General features: G+C 45.5%; 1 protein-coding gene across 1 annotated transcript in view; it reads right to left on the reverse strand.

The window, feature by feature from the left end:
- Positions 1–25,110, reverse strand: part of LOC126092676 (uncharacterized) — a 64,163-nt gene that overhangs the window by 10,350 nt on the left and 28,703 nt on the right. Inside the window, exons 2-3 of the mRNA XM_049908397.1 lie at positions 18,225–18,373; positions 11,313–11,650 (exon numbers count right to left, since the gene is read on the reverse strand). Of these exons, the coding sequence (XP_049764354.1) occupies positions 11,313–11,650; positions 18,225–18,373 (487 nt within the window). The remainder of the gene's footprint in view (positions 1–11,312; positions 11,651–18,224; positions 18,374–25,110) is intronic.

The following is a 25,110-nucleotide window of genomic DNA, read 5'->3' on the forward strand; positions in this document are numbered from 1 at the left end:
CGGATTGCATTTCCTTAGGATTCTTCCAATGAATCTCAGTCTAGCATCTGCTTTACCAACGACCAACTTTATATGATCATTCTATTTTAAATCACTCCTAATGCGTACACCCAGATAATTTATGGAATTAACTGCTTCCATTTGCTGACCTGCTATATTGTAGCTAAATGATAAGGGATCTATCTTTCTATGTATTCGCAGCACATTACACTCGTCTACACTGAGATTCAATTGCCATTCCCTGTACCATGCGTCAATTCGCTGCAGATCCTCCTGCATTTCAGTACAATTTTCCAATGTCACAACCTCTCGGTATACCACAGCATCATCCGCAAAAAGCCTCAGTGAACTTCCGATGTCATCCACAAGGTCATTCATGTATATTGTGAATAGCAACGGTCCTACGACACTTCTACAGTGCTAAGCAGAGTCATTTAGTATCTTTGGAAATCGACTGAAACCGTACAAGCGCCGACTCATCAAACGCTGAGGGCGAATCTTATCGCAGTGTGCGCAGGCCGCAGTCGATAAGATACCGGAGGCGGTGCGTCGCGACGCGCCGGATCGACCGCGCTCCGCCGTCGACAGCACGTGTCGACCAAACTCGCGACCCACGGTGCTCCACTGGGTCGGCAGAAGGGGCCAGCGTCAAGTGGGAGACTACTTCCCATTCAGACGAACATCAAATGGGTAGCTAACCACACAAGCTTACGGGGAAGAATCGACTAATCATACCGCCCTTTCTTGTGGAGGAAGTCACAGACCCAACCACAATGCTGTCCAAAAATATAAACGCTATTTCATCTGGCGAGAAAATCTACAGAGTGTTTCAGGTGGTGGCAGTACACGATACACTGAGGCGACAAAGTCACGGGATACCGATATGCACGCATTCAGATGGCTGTAGTATCGCGTACATAAAGTACAGATGATGATGAGGTCCCATACTCCTCGACAGAGCGTAGGGGACGATGCGGGAGACCCGCACCGCCGTACTAGGCAAGGTCCTAGCGGAGGTGGTTTGCCATTGCTTTCCTCCGACCGTAATGGGGATGAATGATGATGATGAGGACAACACAACAACACCCAGTCATCTCGAGGCAGGTGAAAATCCCTGACTCCGCCGGGAAGCGAACTCGGGACCCCGTGCTCGGGAAGCGACAAAGCTACCGCGACACCACGAGCTGTGGACATAAAGTACAGAAGCGCAGTGGACTGGCGGAGCTGTCATTCGCACTTAGCTGATTCATGTGAAAAGGTTTCCGGTCTGAATTAACAGACTTTGAACGCGGAGTGGTATTTGGAGCTAGACTCATGGAACGTTCCATTTCGGAAGTCGTTAGGGAACTTAGTATTCCGAAATCTACAGTGTCAAGAGTGTCCCAAAAGCACCACATTTCAGGCATTACCTCTCACCACCGACAACGCAGTGGCCAACGGCCTCCATTAAACGGCCGTGATCACCAGCGTTTGTGTAGAGTTGTAACTGCTAATAGACAAGCAAGTCTGAGTGAAATAACAGTGGAAATCAATGTGAAACGTATAACGAACGTATCCGTTAGGATAGTGCGGCGAAATTTGGCGTTAATGTGCTATGGCAGCAGGCTATCGGCTCGAGTGCCTTTTCTAACGCCGGCCGCTGTGGCCGAGCGGTTCTAGGGACTTCGGTCAGGAACCGCGCTGCTGCTACGGTCGCAGGTTCGAATCCCGCCTCGGACATGGATGTGTGTGATGTCCTTAGGTGATTTAGGTTTAAGTAGTTCTAAGTCTAGGGGGCTGATGACCTCAGATGTTAAGTCCCATAGTGCTTAGAGCCATTTGAACCATTTGAAGCCTTTGATAACAGAACGATATCGCCTGCAGTGCCTCTGCTGGAATCATGACCATGTCGGTTGGATCTTAGACCACTGGAAAACCGTAGCCTAGTCAGATGAGTCCCGATTTCAGATGGTAAGAACTGATGCTAGGGTTACAGTGTGGTGCAGACCCCATGAAGCCATGGACCAAAGTTGTCAACAAGGCACTGTGCAAGCTGGTGGTGGCTCCATAAAGGTGTGATCTGTGCTTCCATGGAATGGACTGGGTCCTCTGGTCCAACTGAATCGGTCATTGACTGCAAATGGTTGTGTTCGGTTACATGGAGACCATTTGCAGTCATTCACAGACTTCAGATTCCCAAGCAAAGATTTCATGTCACTGGGCCACAATTGTTCGCGATTAGTTTGAAGAACGTTCTACACAATTCGAGTGAATAATCTGGCCACCAAGATCGCCCAACAGGAATCCCATCGAACGTTTATGGGACGTAATCGAGAGGTCAGCTCTTGCACAATATCCCGCACCGGCAACACTTTCGTTGTTATGGACGGCTATACAGGCAGCATGGCTCAATGTTTCTGCAGGGGACATCCAACGACTTGTTGAGCCTATGCCACATCGTGTTGTTGTACTATGCCGGGTAAAAGCAGGTCCGACAAGATATTACGAGGTATATGACAACTTTTGTTCAAAATAATGGCTCTGAGCACTATGGGACTTAACTTCTGAGGTCATCAGTCCCCTAGAACTTAGAGCTACTTAAACCTAACTAACCAAAGGACATCACACAAATCCATGCCCGAGGCAGGATTCGAACCTGCGACCGTAGCGATCGCGCGGTTCCACACTGTAGCGCCTAGAACCGCCACCCCGGCCGCACGACTTTTGTTGCCTCAGTGTAATTCGAATAAAACATTCCATTCAATACATGTCCAGCTATTACTGGCTATGAAGATAGGCCTACAGTTGATTACAAAGTTTTCGTTTTGCGGGTTTTCATTCTTATTCCTATGGGCTTATTTATCGACTGTCGTTTTATTTTTTTAGTTCATGATGTAAATATTCTTGAAGGCTCAGGTTTACCAAGGTCGCTAGTAATTCCTTTTAGTATTATTACCAGTTTCGACAGATCTTCGCTGCAATAATTGGATCTTGTAGCATTCTTAGTTTTACAGTGTACATTTTTTGAAACCGGTAATAATAATAAAAGGAATTACTAGCGATCTTGATTCTTCAAGGATAATATAGCTCTCAGGTGAGCCCATCGACTGACGCAATGTTAGACTTGTATATCATATTGTGACGTTGTGCTCGAGTTCGCATAACTGTTTTCTCCAATGTGACAGCGATTGTTTGGCCAATTCTACTGCAAGGTTTAAGCAATGTGCACGTATCTGCAAATGTTGAGTGTGCTGATATGATATTTGTGTGTGAGTTTTGTAATGGAAACGCCGCTACAGGTTGTAGAAAATACGCTAGACATTTTCCCTACCCCAGAGTACCAGATTCAAGAGCTTATTCGTGTTTTCACGTAACTACGTGGGACTGATGCAGTTGTATTACATCTGAACCTTGACGCTTTAGATGTTTAAGGGGATAGGGAAAGCCTATAAAGGAAAAGTAAGCCCAAGAGACAATCGTTCTGGTTATGTTTAGTGCTGTCCCCGTAAAAGTTCGCCTGGACGAACTGAAAACAAACACTTGGCACTGAAAAGAGAATTCGATTTGAAATTTATGCAAATCAACATCAAACTTAACTATTTGCCTTTGCTTAACATCTTCTGTTGGTATCACCTTATGTTACATTCTGACAGCTGCAACCGATAATAAAACTGGACACATGTTATATGGAGTGTTTTATTCAAACTAATCTACACTGCAACCTTCTAAAATATAGCTGCGCTTAAGAAAACGCTAAATGCGGAAGGATATAACCACATCTTACACCACTGTGCACTGCGTACAGCAGAGCAGCAGTTCGGAGATGACGATATCTATCACCATGACATTACACCCTGTCATAAAGCAGCATCTGTGACTCAGTGGTTTGTGGACAATAACGTGGCTGAAATGGAATAGCCTGTCAAGAGTCCCAACCTGAACACAGTGGAAAACCTTTTGGATGAGTTAGACCACTAACTTCTCTCCAGACCCCACAGTGTAACTTCACTAACTTATCTGGTTTCACCCCTTGAGGAATGACGGGCTGCTACTTCCTCTACACACATCCAGATGAATGTGTCTCCGACAGAGTTCAGTCCGTCACAGAGGCGGAGGGTAGACACACCCCGTATTAATGTCCACTAATAAGTGTCCAGATACTTTGGGTAACATTGTAAATGGTAACCACAACGGACAAAATATTAGTTAATGCCCGGGAAGACACCACGCCATTTGCTTTGATAATGAGGTCGTTGAGGAAGAGAATTCACTTTATCAGGTGTGTCTGATTGCGAAACCCTGACCGTGTTAAACGTAAATACCTAGCTCAGACTAACACGCACCCTTAACACAAAGTTAAATTACTGTACACAACGGGCTAATAAATGAAAAGAAATATTGTGGCCCTTGCTGTGTATCCTAAAAGGGGGGAACTGTTTGATTTCAAAAATGAAAATATTTACCAGAAACACGATTTCAAAGAACATATCAGTTTATTCAAACAAAGCACAAACATGGAAACGGATCTGACTGTGGAACAACACACAGAAATACAAAAATGTACCATGCATTTCAGGCAAAGTAGATCTTCCCGTCATCGCCACTTGAAAAGTTTGAAATGGTCACCTATAAACGCAACTGACGTTCTGAAATAGCTCAAGATAGCTCGGCCATAGTGACTGCCTGCCTGCATGTTGAAATGAAGAAAGAAAGCACATGCATCCACCAAAGCACTGATGGACGTAGAATGCTTAACTGCTATGCTCAGACTGAACGCTGATCAAGTATTGTTCTAATGTGCCAGAGCTGCTATTACTGTTCATCAGTGTAAGAAGAACAGTGTGTTAGCTCGCTGAATTGTGACGCTAGGATCGCCCCTCTGCAGACTCGAACACTGGACGCCCAGTTGGCTCCTCCAGTGGAGACCGGATACTGCAGAGATGTCCAGCGCCAAGACCCATGTCGAAGTCACTTCTTGTCTATCAGAATCGAACAGCTTGCTCTTTTCTTCCCACAAAGAAAATATAACCACCAATCACTTTAAAAGTATTTGCAGCATGCAACGGTGTAACTGCTTCTTCAGCAAAAATCGTGCCAAGAGGACGTCACATAAAAAAGAAAAAACTCCAATGACGTCTCTATCCTCCACTCTTCTCCAAAAACCTTACGACTATGTGATCTGGGCTCATGATGTCTCATGCATTTTTACCAATTGGCGTTTTCGTGTCCACCGGCTAGCCTCGCTTCCCACGTCCTGCAAAAGTTAAAAACTGTGCCTGAAGCTGGCCGCAAATTCTGCGTCATCTTCGTGTCTTTTTTTTTTTTTTTTTTTTTTTGAAAGATTGAGATTCTTGTCTGCTGAAGGCTCTGTTCTGAACAAGGCACATCGTTGACCACTTGCGGACAGAGAATTTCTTTCTCCCGCCATAGAGCTCTGCTCGCCTGTCCCGAGAAAATGTGCTCTAAAACAGAACAAAAGCTGCCTTCTACCAAGGAGACTCCGGGCGACGCAACTTTCACCCTGACATCTGTCCCTACCCTTAGCATGGACTAGCTCTGTTTCCGTTTATGTGTATGTCCCTGCTGCATACCAAGCCCTCCTTTTTCTTCTGCCGGACTCTGCAATGTCTGAGTCCACCGTGCGCGCGATTTTCAAGCTCGCGCAGAAAAGCAAAGAACAGACCCACACCAGGTTAAATGTGAAAACGCTTATTAAGACACAAAGTTACGAAGAAGTCAGCACATACAGTCACTGCAGTCATTTACTGATCAGCCAGAACATTATGATTAACTACCTAATAGCCGGTATGCCATCTTTGTTACGGGTAACAACGGTGACGTGTCGTAGCAAGGATGGAATGAGGCCTTGGTAGATAGCTAGAGTATATTGACACCACATCTGCACACACAAGGCACATAATTCCCATAAATTCTTGGGAGGGGAGCGAAGAAATTTGATGCCAGGTTCAGTTACATCACATATTTGTTCGATCAGGTTCAGATCTGACACTTGCGCGGAGAGGGGCAACTCGCCACTGTGTTCCTAGAACGACTCCACCACAATGTTTATGATATGGCTCATTATCTTGTTAAATACACCACTGCCGTAGGGGAAACACGATCGTCATGAAGGAGTATACGTGGTCTGCAACACGTGCACGATACTTCTTGGCCGGCCAGTGTGGCCGAGCGGTTCTAGGCGCTATAGTCTGGAACCGCGCGACCACTACGGTCTCAGGTTCGAATCCTGCCTCGGGCATGGATGTGTGTGATGTCCTTAGGTTAGTTACGTTTAAGTAGTTCTAAGTTCTAGGGGACTAATGACCTCAGAAGGTAAGTCCCATAGCGCTCAGAGCCATTTGAACCATTTGATACTTCTTGGCCGTCATGGCGCCTTATACGAGCTCCACTGGACCCATGAACGTCCACGTGTATGGTCCCCAGAGCTTAACAGAACCGTCACCGGCTTGTTTCCGTCCCGCCTTACAGGCGTCAAAGAACTGTCCCTCTGGATGACGACGGATTCGGCCCTCCCATCAGCATGATGAAGAAGGTATCGGGATCCATCAGACGATGCAAAGCTCTGCCACTGTGCCTACGTCCTCTGCCGATGGTCACGTGCCCATTCCAGCTGTAGGGCTTTTACAATGAATTCCCACATGCTCGACAGTTCCTGTTGGTCACTACATGCGATCTGCCTGGTATTCGTTTAGCTATGGCTGTGCCTTCGCGTTTTCACTTCACAGTCACGTCACTTCGGCACCTTTAGAAGGATTGAAAAATCCCTCATGTGGTTTTTACTCAAGTGACATCCAATGACTAGTTCACGTTCGAAGTCACTGAGCTCTCCTCCTGTGCATCTACATCTACGTGATTAGTCTGCAATTCACAAGTGAACGCCTCGCAGACGGTTCATAGAGCCACCTTCAAATTCTTTCTCTAGCGCTCCACTCTCCAACGGCTCGCGGGAAAAAACGAGCATTTAAATCTTTCTGTGTGAACTCTGATTTCTTAACACGATGATCATTTCTCCCTATGTAGGTGGGCGCCAGCAATATTTTCGCAATCGGAGGAGAAAGTTGGAGACTGAAATTTCACGAGAAGATGCTGCCACAACTAAAACCTTCTTTTTTTAAATGATTGCCACCCGAATTCACGTATCACTCTCTCCCCCATATCGCGACAGTCCAAACAGGCTGCCCTTCTTTGAACTTTTTCGATGTTCTGAGAACGAAAAAATGGTCTAAGTAGGCTGTATTCTTTTTATTTGCCATGAAAGTGGACAATTTCAACCGCGGGTCATTTTCAAGTACCTGTAATACGTTCAAAAATGATAACATCGGTTTGTATATCAATTGTCTACAAGTTTTCGCCTATAAATACACTTTATAAACCAAGTTACTTATAGATCTTAAGTTCCCAGCTGGATTTCACATTCTAATACATTGCTGGTGCATATTGACAGGTATACACCGTATTTTTGTATGTATGTGGCACAAAAACAATACAGTAGTATACATGAATACTTCCATACCCGACAAAAAAAGGAAGCTGCCATATCATAGCGTAGGCACTGCTGTTACTGTCTGTTCGTGGTCGGGTTAATCAATAGAAAATTGTGTTTGACAACAAACTAAAACATGTACATAATCACATATGAACAAAAATTAATAATACGTCCTGTCACCCAAAGCGTCGATAATAGCTTGGCACCTCCGAGGCATACTTGAAACCGCATTCTCCGCGTGTTCATCTGGAAGAGACCTCCAAATGCGTCGAATTTGCGTTGACAGTTGTTTCGAAGTGAAGATTATTTTTTCTTCTTGCAAACTTCTTTTTGATGTAAGACCATACATTTTCAACACGATTACCATCAGGCGAACTTGAGGGCCAATCCAGTACCTGCACACCTTTCTCCTTGTTCCAGTCGCTGCAAAGCCTGCTGCGGTGTTTCGGACCATTGTTCTTCTGCGATATTCAACACTCATTTTTGTTGATAAACCAAAGTTTGGCAGTCGGCATCAAACATATTTGATAAATGTCTGTAGGGCTGTGAAAGAACTAACGCGATATCGTTTACGATCTCTGTGTAATACCGACCACGCTGTTACTTAAGAGACTGTATTTTGGCTAATGGACGTAATTATGTGTACTGCTGTATTGTTTTTGTGTTATGTACACATAAAAATGCGATGTATACCTGTCGACATGTACCAGCGATGTATTACAATGTGAAATGAAGCCGGTAGGTTAAGATGCGTAAGTAATTTAGGTTTTAAAGTATACGTTTATGCGAGAGCTTGTAGACAATTTATGCATAAACCAATGTCACCATTTTTGGGCGCATTACAGGTTCTTGAAAATGATCCACAGTTTAAATTGGCTAGTTGCATGGGAAATAAAAAGAATACAGCATACGTGGTCCATGTTTTCATTCTCAAAATACGTCGAGGCTGTGGACACCAACAAAATAAAAGTTTTAAACTTTTTCAGTGTGCTTCGTCAGTTCCATCAAATGAGGATCCCACACCGCACCCATCAAATGAGGATCCCACACCGCACAGCAGTACTCCAGAAGCGAGCGGGCAAGAGTGGTGAAAGCTGTTTCACTTCCCAAGTGTTATGCAGATAAATCGCAGTCTTTGCTTTTTTTTCCCCCACAACATAATCTATGTGGTCGTTTCAACCCATTACCGACCCATTACACTGAGATGACCAAAGTCATGGGATAGCGATATGCACTTATAAAAATGGCGCTAGTATTGTGTACACAAGGTATAAAACGTAAGTCCATTGGTGCAACTGTCATTTGTACTCAGGTGATTCGTGTGAAAAGGTTTCCGACGTCGTATTGGCCGCACGACGGAAATTTACAGACCTGCGGAATCGTAGTTGGAGTTAGAGGCATGGGCCATTCCATTTCGGAAATCGTTAGTGAATTCAACACCCCGAGATCCACACTGTTAAGAGTGTGCAGAGAATACGAAATTTCTGGCATTATCTTTCACCACGGACAGCACAGTGGCCGACTGCCTACACTTAACTGTTTGCTTAGTGTTGTCAGTGCTGCCAGACAAGCAACACTGCGCGAAGTAACCGCAGAAATCAGTGTGGGACTGCGAGGTGCCGGGGCTAGCAGTGTATTTAACACTCAATTCTTCTAGAATCTACATATGTACATGATGCTCTAAGCCCCCCCTATTCTAACTCCAACTTTTGCTGTTGCACAAGGATAAAAAAAATACGTGAACTGACTCTAATCAACCCTGCCAGTGGAGTAGAAGAGAGTTTGGCACCTGCAATAATTTAATTTGATAAATAAGTTAATTAAACGAAGGTTTCATTAACATAGTGAGGAATGATGGGGTTGCTCTACCTATTAACAGAAGGAAAGTTCTGTCCAAAATAACAATATGATTTATTAAGACTAAACACAAAATAATAAACAACAACACATGAAACATTAACAATACATCAAATTGGCTCTAATTGGATACTTAAACAAACGCTGTGAATGTGAAGTTGTCCCTAAACTAGATTGTGAGGATTATGACGAAGTGATATGTGCAGCCAATTCCTAGCAACTCAATTCTTAGAGAAAACACATAGCCAACCCAACATTAATTGCTGCTACCCAAGACAGAACAAAGTTAGAAAAAAGACGAACAGGCGCGCTCTGCTGAGCTCTGATTGTCACCTAGGAAAATCCCTATCTGCCGGTGCTACGGACATACATTACCAAACCGACTTCTTGACTCCCAGGACACGATCTGCCGTACCGGAGCCGTTGGCTGGTTGCTTCGACGTCCTCGACCGAAAGGCGAGAGCCAACTACCTACAAGAGCACCCGTACAAAAACCGAACACAGAACATTCCCGCCCCCACGACAGTGGCCGTGGTTAAACGTTCCAATCAGCAACTCGAAAACCGGCGGAAAAATCCACTCCATTGCCGGAACGCTACCATTCCACCAATGGAGATTCTTGGCGCCAATTTCTGCGCCGATCTTGCTATGTCACGGAGCTATGCCCTGAGCAAGCCAATCACAGTTACTATTTTGCAGAAAGTGCGGGAATTTTCCCGCCACAGGTGCCTGGGTACACAAGTCATTCCCACGCCTCGCTGGTAGACCGCCAGAAAGTGTTTTCGCTAAGTTTCTGCGAAGTAACGGAACCTCTAGCCCAGCCGCTACTTCAAGCTCTGCGGGCGTGCCTCTTGACAATGTCGGTGTCTGCAAAGCATTCACTCGACTTCCTCACACCCGTCGGCTTAAAGCTTTCCAGATCAGCAGAGCCCGCCTGTCACCGGACCACCCGGGTGACGAGAGACGCTGCGTGGGAAGTCCGCGTGTGAAGGAATAGCAACTTTCCATCGCATGCAATTAGAGAGGAGAATCGTAAGATAGAAATATGAGAGGGGGCTCATGCCACCTCTCAGGACGTACGACGTACGTATCCGTTAGGATGCTCGTGGCCATATCGGTTGGTCCCTAGACGACTGGAAAACCATGACCCGTTGAGATGAATCCGACTTCAGTTAGTAAGAGCTCATGGTAGAGTTCAGGTGTGAAGCAGGCCCCCACAGCCAAGGGCCCATCTTGTCAACAAGGCACTGTGCAAGCTGATGGTGTGCCTATAATAGTGTGGGCTGTGTTTACATGGAATGGATTGGGTCCTCTGGTTCAACTGCACCGATCATTGACTGGAAATGGTTATGTTCGACTTCTTCGACTTCATGACAGTGTTCCATGCCACCAGGGCCACAACTGTTTACGATTGTTTTGTGACACATTTTAGACAGCTCGAGTGAATGATATGGCCATCGAAATTTTTGCGACACGGTCAAGAAGTCAGTTCATGCACAAACTCTGCACCGGTAACATTTTCGCAATTACGGACGGCCGTAGAGGCAGCGTGACTTAGTATTTCTGCAGGGGACTTCCAACGACTTGCTGAGTCCATGTCACGTCAGGTAGCTGCACTACGTCGAGCAAAAGGTGGGCCGACACGATATTAGGAGGTATACAAAGACTTAAGAGTGCATGTTGTAAGCGCTGCTCTACTGACAGAAAAATAATCCCCACACCTTTTGTACTAGAGCCAGTCGTGACATCTAGTGGCCAGGTCCGCACTGCACAGTGTTGTCCGGATGATTTGGCTTTTGATCAGATCGAGTGGTGTCCTCCTGACAGGACCAAGTCAGTTACAAGAGTGTGCGGAAAGTAGCCAACGTTGTATCAGAGTCTGCGCGCGGCTACCTCAGTGGAAGCAGCTGTCCGCGCGGCGAGCACGACAGCGCAGTACCCCCGGTGCTGCCGCAACTTAAATAATTACGCGACGCGTCCGCGGCGGCGGCGGCGGCGGCGGCGGCAAGGCGCAATTTACGAGCAGCCAGGCGGGCGGCGGGCTTGCCGGCGGAAGCCGCACAGCGCCAGCGCCGCGCTCCCCCCACCCCCCACCACAGGAAGGCCAGTGGGCCGGAAAGCCAGCCAGTCGGAACGGCGGCGGCGGCGGCGGCAGCAGGCGGGCTGGCCCGCCGGCCCGACAGCGCGCGCCCCGTAATAGCGACGCCGCCACAGCCGACGCCGACGCTGACGCCGCGCGCCGATCGATAGCAGATACGGCCACGGGCGGCAGAGGCGGCGGCGGCGGCACACCCGCCTATCCAGGTGCTAAAAAAGAGCCGGAGGCGCCACACCCAGGCACCAGCTACATTCACGACACCCCACGCACAGTAATGTCTACATTCTCTGAACGTTAATCACACGTGAGGCCAATTTTTATTTTGCGCCGCCGACAAAAAAGGTGAAGCAGCCACAGGATTAAGAGGAAACGAAACGAAGCTTCACAGGTTTTCTTATGGTCTGCAGTCCAAAAACTGGTTTGTTGCAGGTATCCATTCTCTCCTGTGCAAGCCTCTTTACCTCTGAATAACTACTGCAGCCTATCCTTAGAAGTCAGCTTGCTGTATTCATCTCTCGGTCTCCCTCTAGCATCCTTACCCTCCACTCCTACCTTCATTACTAAACTGACAGTCCATCGATGTCTCAGAATGCTTCCTATCGACCGATCCCTTCTTTTGGTCAAGTTTTGCCACAAATTTCTTGTCTCCCAAGTTCTACTCATTACCTTCAAGTTATTTAAGTGAACTACCCTTCTAATATTTAGCATTCTTCTGTAGCACCACATTTCAAAAGCTTCTATTCTCTTTTTGTCTAAACTGTTTGGCTCTGAGCAATATGGGACTCAACATCTTAGGTCATAAGTCCCCTAGAACTTAGAACTACTTAAACCTAACTAACCTAAGGACATCACACTCACCCATGCCCGAAGCAGGATTCGAACCTGCGACCGTAGCAGTCCTGCGGATCCGGACTGCAGCGCCAGAACCGCTCGACCACCGCGGCCGGCTGTCTAAACTGTTTATCGTCCATGTTTCGCTTCCATATATGGCTACACTCCAGCGAGATACCTTCAGAAAAGTCTTCCTAACGCTTTATACACGATGTTAACAAATTTGTCTTCCTTTAAAAACGCTTTTAATGCCACTGCCAGTTTACATTTTATATCCTCTGTACTCCAGCCATCATCAGTTATTTTGCTGCCCAAATAGCAACACTCATCTACTAATGTCTCGTTTCCTAATCTAATTCCGTCAGCATCACCTGATTTAACTCTACATTCCATTACCGCTCTTCTGTTTTCCTTCATCTTCATCTCGTATCCTCCTATCAAGACAATGTCCATTCCATTCAGCGCCTCTTACAAGTCTTTTGCTGTCTCTGACAGATTTAAAATGTCATCGGCAAACCTCAACGTTTTTATTTCTTCGCCGTTAATATTAATTCCTACTCCAAGCCTCGCGACCTGAGCCGTCTTGTCACAGTCCGAGTGGCTTCCCCTCATGGGAGGTTCGAGTCCGCCTTCGGGCATGGATGTGTGTGTCGTCCTTAGCGTAAGTTACTTTATGTTAGATTAAGTAGCGCGTAAGCTTAGGAAACGATGGCCTCGGCAGTTTGGTCACACAAGACCTTACAATAAATTTAAAAAAAAAATTCTTCTCCAAATTTTTCCTTGGTTTGCTTTACTGCCTGCTCAATATCCAGATTAAATAATGGTGAGACAGGCTACAACCCTGTCACACAATCTTCTCAACGACAGCTTCTCTTTCATACCCCGCTTGAGAGGGTATGTGATGTTATTTCAGTGACTACAAAACCGAGCCAAATTTCAAAGAAACTGACGATATGATACAAGTGATCAGTAGGATATTGCATTCGCTCTGGCCTGGAAGCATATAATGATTCGGTTCTGAAAGGTGTCATAAATACTTCGTGCCCACCTGTGAGACAAGCTGGCCCACATCTGTTTTAAATGGTCTTTGATATCGGGGATACTAGTTTTTGACAGAGTTGACGTCGGACCGTGTCCCACAATTGTTCATTTGGGGTCAGCTCTGGGGATTTTGCTGCCCACGGGAGTACACACGAAAAATGGTATCAGCACATCCACAGCGCCCAACGCTACTCGAACTTTTCAGGTTGATATCGCGATACGTTATGTGTAGAAGACGTGGATGTGCTGCTCGTTGTCATCTTTCAAACTTTGAGAAGGCTCGGTTCCTTGACTTCGGAGACGTGGATGCAACATACCGACTGATAGCACAGGCAGTCAGAAGTATTGCAATGACGGTATATCGAGAGGTGACGAGAGGGGACAGAGGTGTGGCAAGAAAATTACGTGCTAGTGCTTCCAGAAGGACTATTCTTCGATTAGCTCTGGTGAATATACAGTCATAGTCTCAACACCAACAGTCGGGATTAGATTACCACAAACTGGATTGAGATCCCTATTGGCTATGTGTCTGTACCACTGAAACCACACCACAGACTATAGAGCCTTGCCTGGGGTATAGCCAGAATAAACTGGGACATTGAGGCTCTTCTGTAGTGTTCAACGGTGAGTCTCGTTTTGTTTGTGGGGGTCTCATTGTCACCTGGTTACGGGTCACAGGAAGCAACGATTGTACAGACCGACGCCTTTCCAGCTCCTGCAGTCACGGTGTGGGGAGCTACTTGATACAACAAAATGAGCATTTTGGTAATTCATGAAGGCAGGTGGCTGAATAGTTGCCAGTAAGAGGCGAGAATGGTAAGTACTGTTTCGTATTCTTCATAATTAGGTTACATATTCCAGCACGATAATGCAAGACCCCACACTGCAGTTCACTCCAGAAACGCCTTGAGGGATATATGGACTCTTGCGTCGACTGCCCATTCGCATCATTTGTCATGCGTAGAGTGTGTCTGGGTATGTGATAGTAAGATGTATACATTGATACAAGTTACAAGGCTGCATTCTTCAAGAAATGACACCGCATATATTTCAGGCGTGGCAAAAATTTTTTCGAGATGAGAATCCGAGGCTGTTTGTTTATATGCAACAACGAATAGTTGAGTATTTTGGTGCCTGTGAAGATCATCTGTTGTACTGGATGGTGTAAATCAGTTACGATTGGAAATAAAGTTTAATTCGTTAATACCAATTATGATGCACGTTTCAATAAAATCTGATAATTACCAGACTGGTACTTCATGGTACAATCCGTCATTTCAGTCAGTGTGATTTAACTACACTACACTAACATTGTTTTACAACACTGATTCTCATTTCCCGTTCGTTTCACATGGCCCGTTCTGGAGATAGCTGTACAGTGCTCCCCCTCCGTCACCCCAGGAGACAGTATTACAGGCGATATATGAACAACACACCTTTTTTAGTGAATGGTAATGGAAAACACACAATTAATTTTGTCGCAGACTTCAACAGTCTGCGTGAGGGAGTAACACGAACGGACGGGACAGTTGCTTGCAATGTATGTAGAAATGTGTGAAATCTTATGGGACTTAACTGTTAAGGTCATCAGTCCCTAAGCTTACACACTTCTTAACCTAAATTATCCTAAGGACAAACACACACATCCATGCCCGAGGGAGGACTCGAACCTCCGCCGGGACCAGCCGCACAGTCCATGACTGCAGCGCCTGACCGGTGTGGCCGTGCGGTTCTAGGCACTACAGTCTGGAACCGCGTGACCGCTACGGTCGCAGGTTCGAATCCTGCCTCGGGCATGGATGTGTGTGATGTCCTTAGGTTAGTTAGGTTTAAGTAGTTCTAAGTTCTAGGGGACTGATGACCAACTTCTTCTTCTCCCCTCCGGTTCCCACTCCAGTATCAATTTTGTTATTCTGGCTTCCTCCATTCGTCGTACATGCCCGTACCACTGTAATTTCTTTCTATCCATTACGTCATATATTCTTTCTTTTATTTCCATTCTCCTTATTACTTCGGTGTTCCTTATCTTTTCTTTCCTGGAGATTCTTGCCGATCTTCTCCAAAAGTCCATCTCTAGAGCTTGTAATTTTTTAATGTGCTTCATGTTAATTGTCCAGGTCTCCGTTCTATACAGAACCACACTCTCTAATATGGATCTCTATATTAAGTTTTTAGTTCCGCCCATTACATTCCTGCTCCATAAGACTGAGTTAAGCATCCCAATGACTCTCCGTCCGCTACTAATTCTTTTATTGATTTCTGACTCTGATTTTCCCTCGATTTCTAAAATGGATCCCAAATAACAGAAAGTGTTTATCTTTTTGATTTTCTTTCCTTCAATGTATAGCTCATCTGAATCATTAGTCAAGTATTCTGTTTTTTGGTAATTAATCTTCAAACCCCAAGTTTTGTATGCTACTGCTAGTTGATTGCACATATAGTTAGCATCCTCTCCATCTTGTGCTACGACTACTTGATCATCAGCAAATAATAAATGATGTAGGTAAACTCCATCTCTTATTTCTAATCCCATACTATTACATTTATGAGACCATGTTCTAAGGCTAATATCTATATAGATTTTAAATAATGATGGTGACATGGGACAGCCCTGTAAAAGGCCTTTGCTTGTTCTAAATTTCTGTGAAAGTTTATTACCAACTTTCACTTGGCAAATGTTATCTTTATACATCTGTTGTATTATTTTAATCAAGGAAGGGTTTATGTTTGCCATATGTAGTGCTCTCCAAAGTAATTTTCTTGGAACATTATCATACGCTTTTTCTAGATCTTTGAAAATTAATCCTATACTTTTTGATTTTTCCCTATGTTTCTCCAAAATCTGTCGTAATATGAAAATATGGTCTACACATGATCTCCCAGCCGTGAATCCACATTGTTCTTCTTGGGTTCTAAAATTTTTTTCCAGTTTGTTTTTAATTACTTTCGCAAAAATTCTCATTAATGTGTTTGTAACACAAATTCCTCGATAGTTTGAACAAATTTTGCGATCCCCTTTTTTAAATACTGTATTAATGTAACCTAGCTTCATCTCGTTGGGTATTGAATCTCCATGTATCATTTTGTTGAAGAGCTGTGTTATCAGTTTCACAATTTTGTCACCACCATATTTCAGACACTCCAGATTGATATTGCCTGGTCCCGGTGATTTACCATTCTTTCCTGTTCTCACCGTCTGAAGTACTTCACTTTCTAAAATCTAAAATTTGTTTTAAATTCATCATAAATTGTAGAAACGATAGACTGATGCCTTCAAAATCAAAAATGGAAAATTCGAAGTCCTTTGGCGTTTTACACAAAATACACTTGTGAAAAGAGAAGTGGAGCAACAAGGAGGAGAGGAGCAAACGAAACGAAACTTATCGGGCTGGGAAAGATTGCGAAATTATTTCAGTGATTACAGAATAGTCAGATTTGTCAAGAACTTGAGGTACAAGCCCACATATCAGTATGATATTGCAGGCCCACGAGCCTGGTTCGTGATAAAGTCGTTGTATCCTCTCCCGAGGCAAGCTGACCTAGAACAGTTGTAACTGGTCCTTGATATACCAGATACTGACACTGGGATGGGGGTTGACATCCTAACTGGTCCCACACATGTCTGGGGATCTTGCTGTGCACGGGAATACTTCGACGTAAATCGGACAGCTCACGGAGGCACTTGCTATGTGTCGACGAGCATTCTTTTCTTGAAAAATGTCACGGCGATACTGTAGCGTCAGAGGATGACGCAGGCTGTCTGCGACCAGCGTTTTGCCGTCACAGTGACCTCAATCACCATCAGCAGTGACCTGAGGTCAAAACCAATGGTTCCCCATACCATGACGCCAGCAGTAACACCGCTGTGCGTCATCGAAACATTGGGGGAATGGGACTTCTTCCCAGCAGTGGTAACAACGCTGAACACGAACAACGCTGATGTACTCTGGTGGAAGTTCTATCTGTCACAGAGAATTGAATGACAGACGATGGTCATCCGAGGTGATGCAGAACTGTGATTCAACGCTGAACACAATGCGATGCCATTCATCATCAGCCCATGCTTCCTGGCCACGACAATAGGCAGCCGTTTGTGTCGTGGTCTTCACGGCTGCCAATGTATGGGACGTCACTCTCTAGTCCGGCTGCTGCTAGTCTCTGACCAATGGTGCGGGGTCACCAGAACGTGCAGGGAGTCCATTACTTGTTCACAGATGGCAGGTGCGTGGTGGACAATGCGGCGAGTTTCTCTTGTGGTGGTCACATGTGCCTGCAGTCCAACATCGGGCCACTGTCACATCAGACTGCCCCATCTGAATATTACACCGTTCGACCAGCCGGCCAAATGGAATCTCACAATGAGATCCCTTCGGATTGTGTCAGGCGCTAATGACGCTGTCTCACACAAGTACGCATTCTTCACAGTGTTCACTCAACATCTGACACTGTTCACGCGCTTAATATACCGCATCAGAACCGGTAACAACGCTGAACACGAACAACGCTAATGTACTCTGGTGGAAGTTCTACCTGTCACAGAGAATTGCATCTCTAATCATTTACACATCCACCGTGTACGAAGTTACAATGACATCCGTACCGTGTCTTCTGGGTGCTTCAGTTTTTTTTTTTCGGAGTGTGTAGCCCCTGGAGTTTTTACTTCAGTTCAGTGTCCTGATGTCTCCTTGATTTCCTTTACTCATAGCTGAACAACGTGCGGGGCGGGGCTGAAGTACGTATTTCCAAAACAAGGGCTGAGTACCTCTTTTGAGCCAGCACTAAGTGCGCCCGAGGCGCGGGCTTCAGTGTAGCGAGGAGAGTCGGGCCAGGCGCGCCAATTGTCCCGGCCGCAGGCCGCGCTGGCAGCGCCGCACGTGCGTGTGTGTGTGCGTGTGTGTGCGTGCGCGCGGCCAGCTGCGCGTGCGGTGCGTGCGGAAGTGGCGCGCCGCCCACCCGCCGGCACGCAGCACAGCTCGGCTCGGCGCAGCCAGCAAAACGTCAGCTGCCGCCTCGCCTACCGCCGCCGCCGCTAACACAGTAGCTACGCCGCCTGCCCAGCTCTGCGCTCACAGTCAAGACAGGCTCCAGCAGATGACCACCGTCAAATGGGCTCCACCAGGCCCTATCCATCAAATGGGTTCCATGAGGCTCAACACGTCAAATACTGGGTGGGCGCTTATGTTCATTGTTTCTAGGCCCGCACAAGTACCTCTTGATGGTTTCCATTTTAGAACTCCCATACAAGAGCGATAAATCGCTGCAACAATTCGCTCGAGTGGCCCCGCCGCACACGAGCGGTTTACCAATCAATAGCAAACATTGTTTCTAAGGACAGTGTGTTCTGCTGATTTAATTTAATTTAATCGGATAGACAGCACAATAGCTGACTTCACCGCCAGCTGCCCTCACTGAAACTAAGTTTACTCTGTGATATTTATGACTGCCACTCTAGTAAACTCAGCCATTACCCCTGATGAGTAGTAGGTGTCCCGGCCGGCCGGTGTCGCCGTGCGGTTCTAGGCGCTTCAGTCTGACACCGCGTGACCGCTACGGTCGCAGGTTCGAATCCTGCCTCGGGCTTGGATGTGTGTGATGTCCTTAGGTTAGTTAGGTTTAAGTAGTTCTAAGTTCTAGGGGACTGATGACCACAGATGTTAAGTCCCATAGTGCTCAGAGCCATTTGAACCAAGCAGGTGTCCCATCATGAATCCGTCATTTATATTGTCTCTGGGCCTCCAGAGCTTCGAGCTGGGAGATTAATAATGTGGTGCGGATTCATCCTCCTCACCCCATCGTCTACACTTTCGAGCTTTTTTCTCTATTCCCACATCGTATAGACGTTTCTTGAACTTCTCATGCTCTGCTTTCTGGTCACTGTCGCATGTTTCTGTTTTTCAACCTTCGTTCATAGTTCTACGAGTTGCGTTCTGTTACATTTATACAGTTTACCTTTTATCATCGCCGTAACAGTAGGACTGGTTCCGGTGCAACGAACAGCGTCTTGCCCCTGTCCTGCCTTGCCTATCAGCTCGTTCATTACTTGGTGACCAGGGAAGCACAGCATGTTTACCTTGTTGCCTTCCGAGAGTCTCACGAGGGATTCCTAACATTCCACGGCGATCTTTGATCTCGTTCCAGGGACTGATGGGGATATCAGAGCTGCCTGGCTGTCTGGATGAATTTAGGCACTACGTACCTCTGCGCACACCCTGGTAGCAAATGTCTCCGCCTGGAATACCGCAGCCACCTTCCCCAGACAGAGTGCGCTCCCTAGGCTACATATCCCATACTGCGATCCCAACATCTTCGACTGTTTTCGACGCGTCAGCAAACCAGACTACGTCACCTGAACGGTATCGTGACTGATTGAGCAAATGCTTCCTGCTTCCAACTGTTACGCTGAAAGTTTGGTGAAGCGGCTGGAAGCTACTGTGCAGTCGGTGTGCCGTCTATTTCTACTACAGAACTGACGCTGGTGATTCCTGTATATATCCTCAACACCGGTTAACTGAACAATGCCAGAGCACATTCAAAAACCGAATATAATAAATTTCCTTGAGACAGAAAAGATTCTGTCGATAAATCAGCACAGATGTATGCACTCCCGATGTGTCTATAACCTTTTATCAATAGCAGAACCGCTGATTTCCACAGTTCTTTTGTAAACAGTGGAACAGGGACTAAAATTATATGAAATAGCAACGAATTTAAGTATTTAAAGGACAATTACCTCATACGCCTGCAGAAGCTTTCTTCCGAAGTTAATTGGTGGCTGTAGAATACGTAAGCCATGTTAACAGTACATCATTCCGTTTACACGTTAAAAATTTCACTGCATCTAATTGTTTCCTAAATAACTCAAAATTACCGGCTGGAGCTCAATATATCGTGACTGTTACTAAGAACTTCCCACGAATTTCTACCTCTGCAACAAAATGTTGTTCACTGCAACAATCTAACAAAGTCAGTGTGTTTAGATTTGTGTTCAATGTTAAGATAAAAAGACGACTCTATCTTCGGTTTCACCTTTCAGAGCGATTCGTGCTCCACGAACAGAAATACGCGTAAATTCTAAGATAAAGTCGCTCTGGATGAGCATAGCGAAACCAATACGATAACAAGCATTAACGTATCAGTAAACATGCCACCGCTAACAAGCCGTTTGCGGGATAACTGCGAATGAGTGATCAAAGCCGCCACTGATTTCAGGATGAAATTTTGCCCCTACACGTTCAGCTGTATCTGAAATGTAAACATTTTCATTAAGTCCCAGTGTAATTGGGCTTTGGATCATAAGGGGGAGTAAAGATTTCCTTAACCCCAAAGCTGGTCTGAACGCCGTGGGAAGATGGCTGTAGTTTTCGTAGTGAGCACATCTTCGCCTTCTACAGCATCAACTGTCGTCTTGCTAACTCAACCAGAAAGCTTTGTATGTGAACACACGCGTGGGGTAGACCTCTGTGGTGTGCTGGGTGCGGTTGGTAATAGCTACCATCAGCGGTATTCTGGCAAAGTTGACTGGTAGACAGAACGTGGTAGGCACACACTCTTGCTTCCGAGACGCCCGCCGCGTTGAGTGGACAGTTTGCAGTCCATGTGTCGGCTGCCCTCTGTGTAAGAAGGTACTAACGAATGCTTTTGCATTCGTCGCGAGCTCTCATACTTGTAACATGATTAGGAGAGGATAATAATGCTGTGAGTCATTCTTTTGATACCAGTTACGTAATTAGAAAATCACTGACTTGGTAACCTCTTTACGGTGGCCGCGTATATTAAGTTGGATAAGTCTATTTGGGCCTGTAGCTCGATCTCATTCGTGAACTTACTATGATAGTTATTACCTGGAATCAGGCTTTTATTCTAAGCACCCGATGATGTGATTTGATGTGTCCAAATGGTGGTCACATGCTGTGAACTCAGCGTAACATAAGTTAGCGGACGGCCAGTGATTTCCCGACACACATATGTTCAGGAAGTAGTTGTCTCCTCGCCTCCCTTCTGAGAACATAAACACATTTCGTGCAAAAATATTTCGAATATTTGTGATGGTTTCTGCAATTCACAAGTTTGTCTAAAGAGGCGTGCGCTTTAAACTCGGAATGTAAATATACCCCTTTAATCACGTATTTCTTTTTCTAGTTGCAATATAAACATTGTACTGAAGTAAATTTTGGGGTCATATTACGTCTCCACTCTTTCCCTTTACTACTGGGAAAACACCTTGTACAAGCGCAATCGCATTGCATAGCAGCATCATTTATTTCAGTTGCAGAAGCAGATGACCATTTCAGGTACTGTTTCAGAGCAGGTACCACTTTGCGCATGAAACGTATTTACTTTCAAGGCCACGAAGAACAGTACTTTTGTGTGTTTTAGACCGATAGTACACGTATTAAATTCCTCGGAAGTTCCAAGGTAGACTCACTATTTGATTACAGCTTTACTAGCGTTACTAGGTATGGTTATATTTAGCAAATGTGGAGGGACTGGCATGTATTGCGGAAACGTCGGCTATGGCCTTGATGAAATCATTAGGTCTGCCTTGATGTGAAACGACTTGAGAAAAAAGTATAAGCAAAAACAAGGTTTTCGGATGCTAATTCAAAGAGATGTGTTACCGGGCACGAATTCATTTTTATGTTATCGTAGTGTCACGCTCGTCTTCCAAAATAGGCGTTATTTATCTCTCGGAGTCACGTTTCGCCTTGACATCCAGTGGAGTCTCCCATTCGGTTTCTCACCCTTTGTTTAGTAAACAAAACAGGTGCTCACGGAATGTCTTACCACGTACGTGACTGGACTCAGGATTTGGTGACGGGCAGGATTCAGTATTAAGTCTTGAATATCGCTGCGCTGAGGCTGGGTGGAAGAATTTGAGGCCTTAGAAAAACAATCACATACAGTGCCAGCCCAAACGTTGACATAAAATCTTTGTTGATGGCGCGATTCTCCAGTGATACATCAACACACGTGTTGATGTATGCATCCTTGCTAACGGAAGGCATTTTGAACATTTCATTTAGGACAGTACTTCATGATACAATCAAGAGAATATGTAGAAAATTCCGCGCAAGAAAACGTTTCATCTAATGCTGATACTTTCTATTTCTGTTTATTTCAAATGGCTCAAATGGCTCTGAGCACTATGGGCCTTAACTACTGAGGTCATCAGTCCCCTAGAACTTAGAACTACTTAAACCTAACTAACCTAAGGACAGGACACAGATCCATGCCCGAGGCAGGATTCGAACCTGCGACCGTAGCGGTCGCGCGGTTCCAGACTGAAGCGCCTAGAACCGCTCGGCCACTTCGGCCGGCTTCTGTTTATTTCCCTTGGTTAATTGAAATAAGGTGTTTCCAGACGCATGTCCATATAACATGTTATCTTCCTCTAAGTGTGAAGAATGTTTGCGTAAGTTTGGCTATAGCTTTTTTGTTACGCCCGGTATGTAGACATAAAATTACGTTTTCTTGGCCGCGCGTCTTGAGGCGTCATGTCACGGACTGCGTGGCCCCTCCAGCCGGAGGCTCGAGTCCTCCACCGGACATGGGTGTGTGTGGTGTTTTTAGCGTAAGTTGAAGTTAGTTTAAGTGCTGTGTAAGGAGCGATGACCTCAGCAGTTTGATCCCATAATACCTTACCACAGGTTTCCAAATTTTCAGGTGAGGTCGACTGAAACAAGATGGGCATTCGTGTAAAATGGACTGTAAACCGTCCTCGTATGGGGCGTGTTTCTCACTGCCGAGTACGCGAGACGTGGTATCTGTCGTGGTTGCTATAAGCTCTGAAACAACGTGCTACGTCTCACAAAGCGTTCTTCTCACATGATTTGCGACCGCAGCGCTCTCTAGTGGCAGTTCTCGACTGCGTCTGGCGCACAGATCACACGGTTTGTTTACGAAAAGGGACGCACGTAAAACAGCTGTGGCAACTCTGGTAAAATCGCGAAGATGCCCCTGGACTCCTCGATGGCTTGAACACGAACTGCTGTTTGTGGAACAATACAAAGTGCTGTACAAAAAACTGAGATACATACTAGTAGAGGTTATTCGTTAACTCACTTTAGTCTCCGTCACATTTTCAGCTTTCAGTTGTATATAGTTAAAGTACAGTGTCTAATGTCAGCTAGCACATGATTTATGTCCACATTCTCGACGTTGTTGTACCGGTTACCGTAACTCTGAAGTAATATACTTCATCACATTGGTTTCAAGATCGAAATTCGTTTCTTTATATGATTCTAACAGAAGAGGAAATTTTTTCCGAAGCTACTCATCATCATCATCATCATCGAAAAGGCTGTATACCGACAATATACAGACATTAGGGAGTCCATAAAACCAAGAGATTGGTATACATATTTTACATAATAGCAAAAAGATCCCATGTGTAACTTCCAGACATAGGTTGGCAGTCATATTAAGATTTCTGGCCCTGGGGAAACATTCCAGTCGTTGGCCTATGCAACAATAATTTCAGCAAATACATTATTTTACAACATCGAGTACTGCAGATAATACTTCGGTTAAATTAATTAGAAATACCCAGAATACTTTAGAGAAAACAAAACACGAAAAAGATGATATGCGAAACTGCTCCCTTTCTATTTACAATTTACGATGCTATCAAATACGCTACGGACTCAGCATTTTACCGGCTGCTATGTTATATGGTATGTATTGTGTAAAGACTGTAACTATAAATGTCATTACTGATATTTAACTAAGACAAATTGTACCAAAAACGACGCGCATTTGACAGGTCATCATAGTGCTATAGTACTGAAACGGTATACTGTGCTTCTATAGCACACAAAGTTGCAACACTAACTGCATCAAATACAGGAAGCCTTCAAATACCGATATGTAATTCCTGTAATTTTATTAAAACAAATCGTACCTAAACGACGAGTTTTCGCTTTGAAACAGCTTATATTCGTGACATGTACACTATAATATAAAATCTACCAAACACAGAGTTCTACTCTATATGCCTTAATTCAATACGGCGTCTCCTAAGTTTGCGTAAAACTGATGCTGCATCTGATTAGCTTTTCCACGAGGTAAATATTTGACATGCCATATTCTTCCTTTTACGCATCGCAGTGTTTAGTAACGTGAATTCCGCAGTGTGACGTCACGAGCTCCTCGTTCACGAAAGTTTTCTCGTCCGGTGAAGGAGCCCTGTAGTTTGGTCATCAACGATAGGGCGACAGGAGAGTGTTGGTTCGCGCTGGCGTGGCGTGCAGTTGGCAAGCACAGGCGATCCCGCGACGGGCCGCAACAACAGGTGGTGGCTGGCTTCCCACTTGAGACAGCGCGCTAGGAAGGAAGGGGGGGAGGGGGAGGGGCGGGTGGGGCCCTTCCTTACTCCTACGGCACGTGGCCAGCCTTCAGCAAGGCGACCCCATCCACAGCCCTCAAAGTAGATATGCGCGCTGCTGCGTAGATGCCTACTGTCTTAGGCGCTCTAGGCGCTTCACTACTTTACTTTAGCCATTATCCGTCCACTGCCGAATGCATGTCTGTCCCCTTATTTATCCATCCATCCTTCGTTGATTAATGGTAGCATCCGAAACGTCACTTTCGTTCAGTGCGTCGGGGCGTGACGCCACACGGACTCACACTGGCGGTCGCAGCTGGAATTCACGTACTCTCGGCGATATGCAATGCCTGAGACAAATTACGCTCCATTTTGCTACGCGGATTTAATTTCAAATGCTTAATGGCAGATCCGGCGGAGCGCTATCCAGTCAGTTTGAACAGGGAGCGAGGTGGCGCAGTGGTTAGCACACTG

Source organism: Schistocerca cancellata, chromosome 7, assembly GCF_023864275.1.
Source record: "Schistocerca cancellata isolate TAMUIC-IGC-003103 chromosome 7, iqSchCanc2.1, whole genome shotgun sequence".
Classification (NCBI taxonomy): domain Eukaryota; kingdom Metazoa; phylum Arthropoda; class Insecta; order Orthoptera; family Acrididae; genus Schistocerca; species Schistocerca cancellata.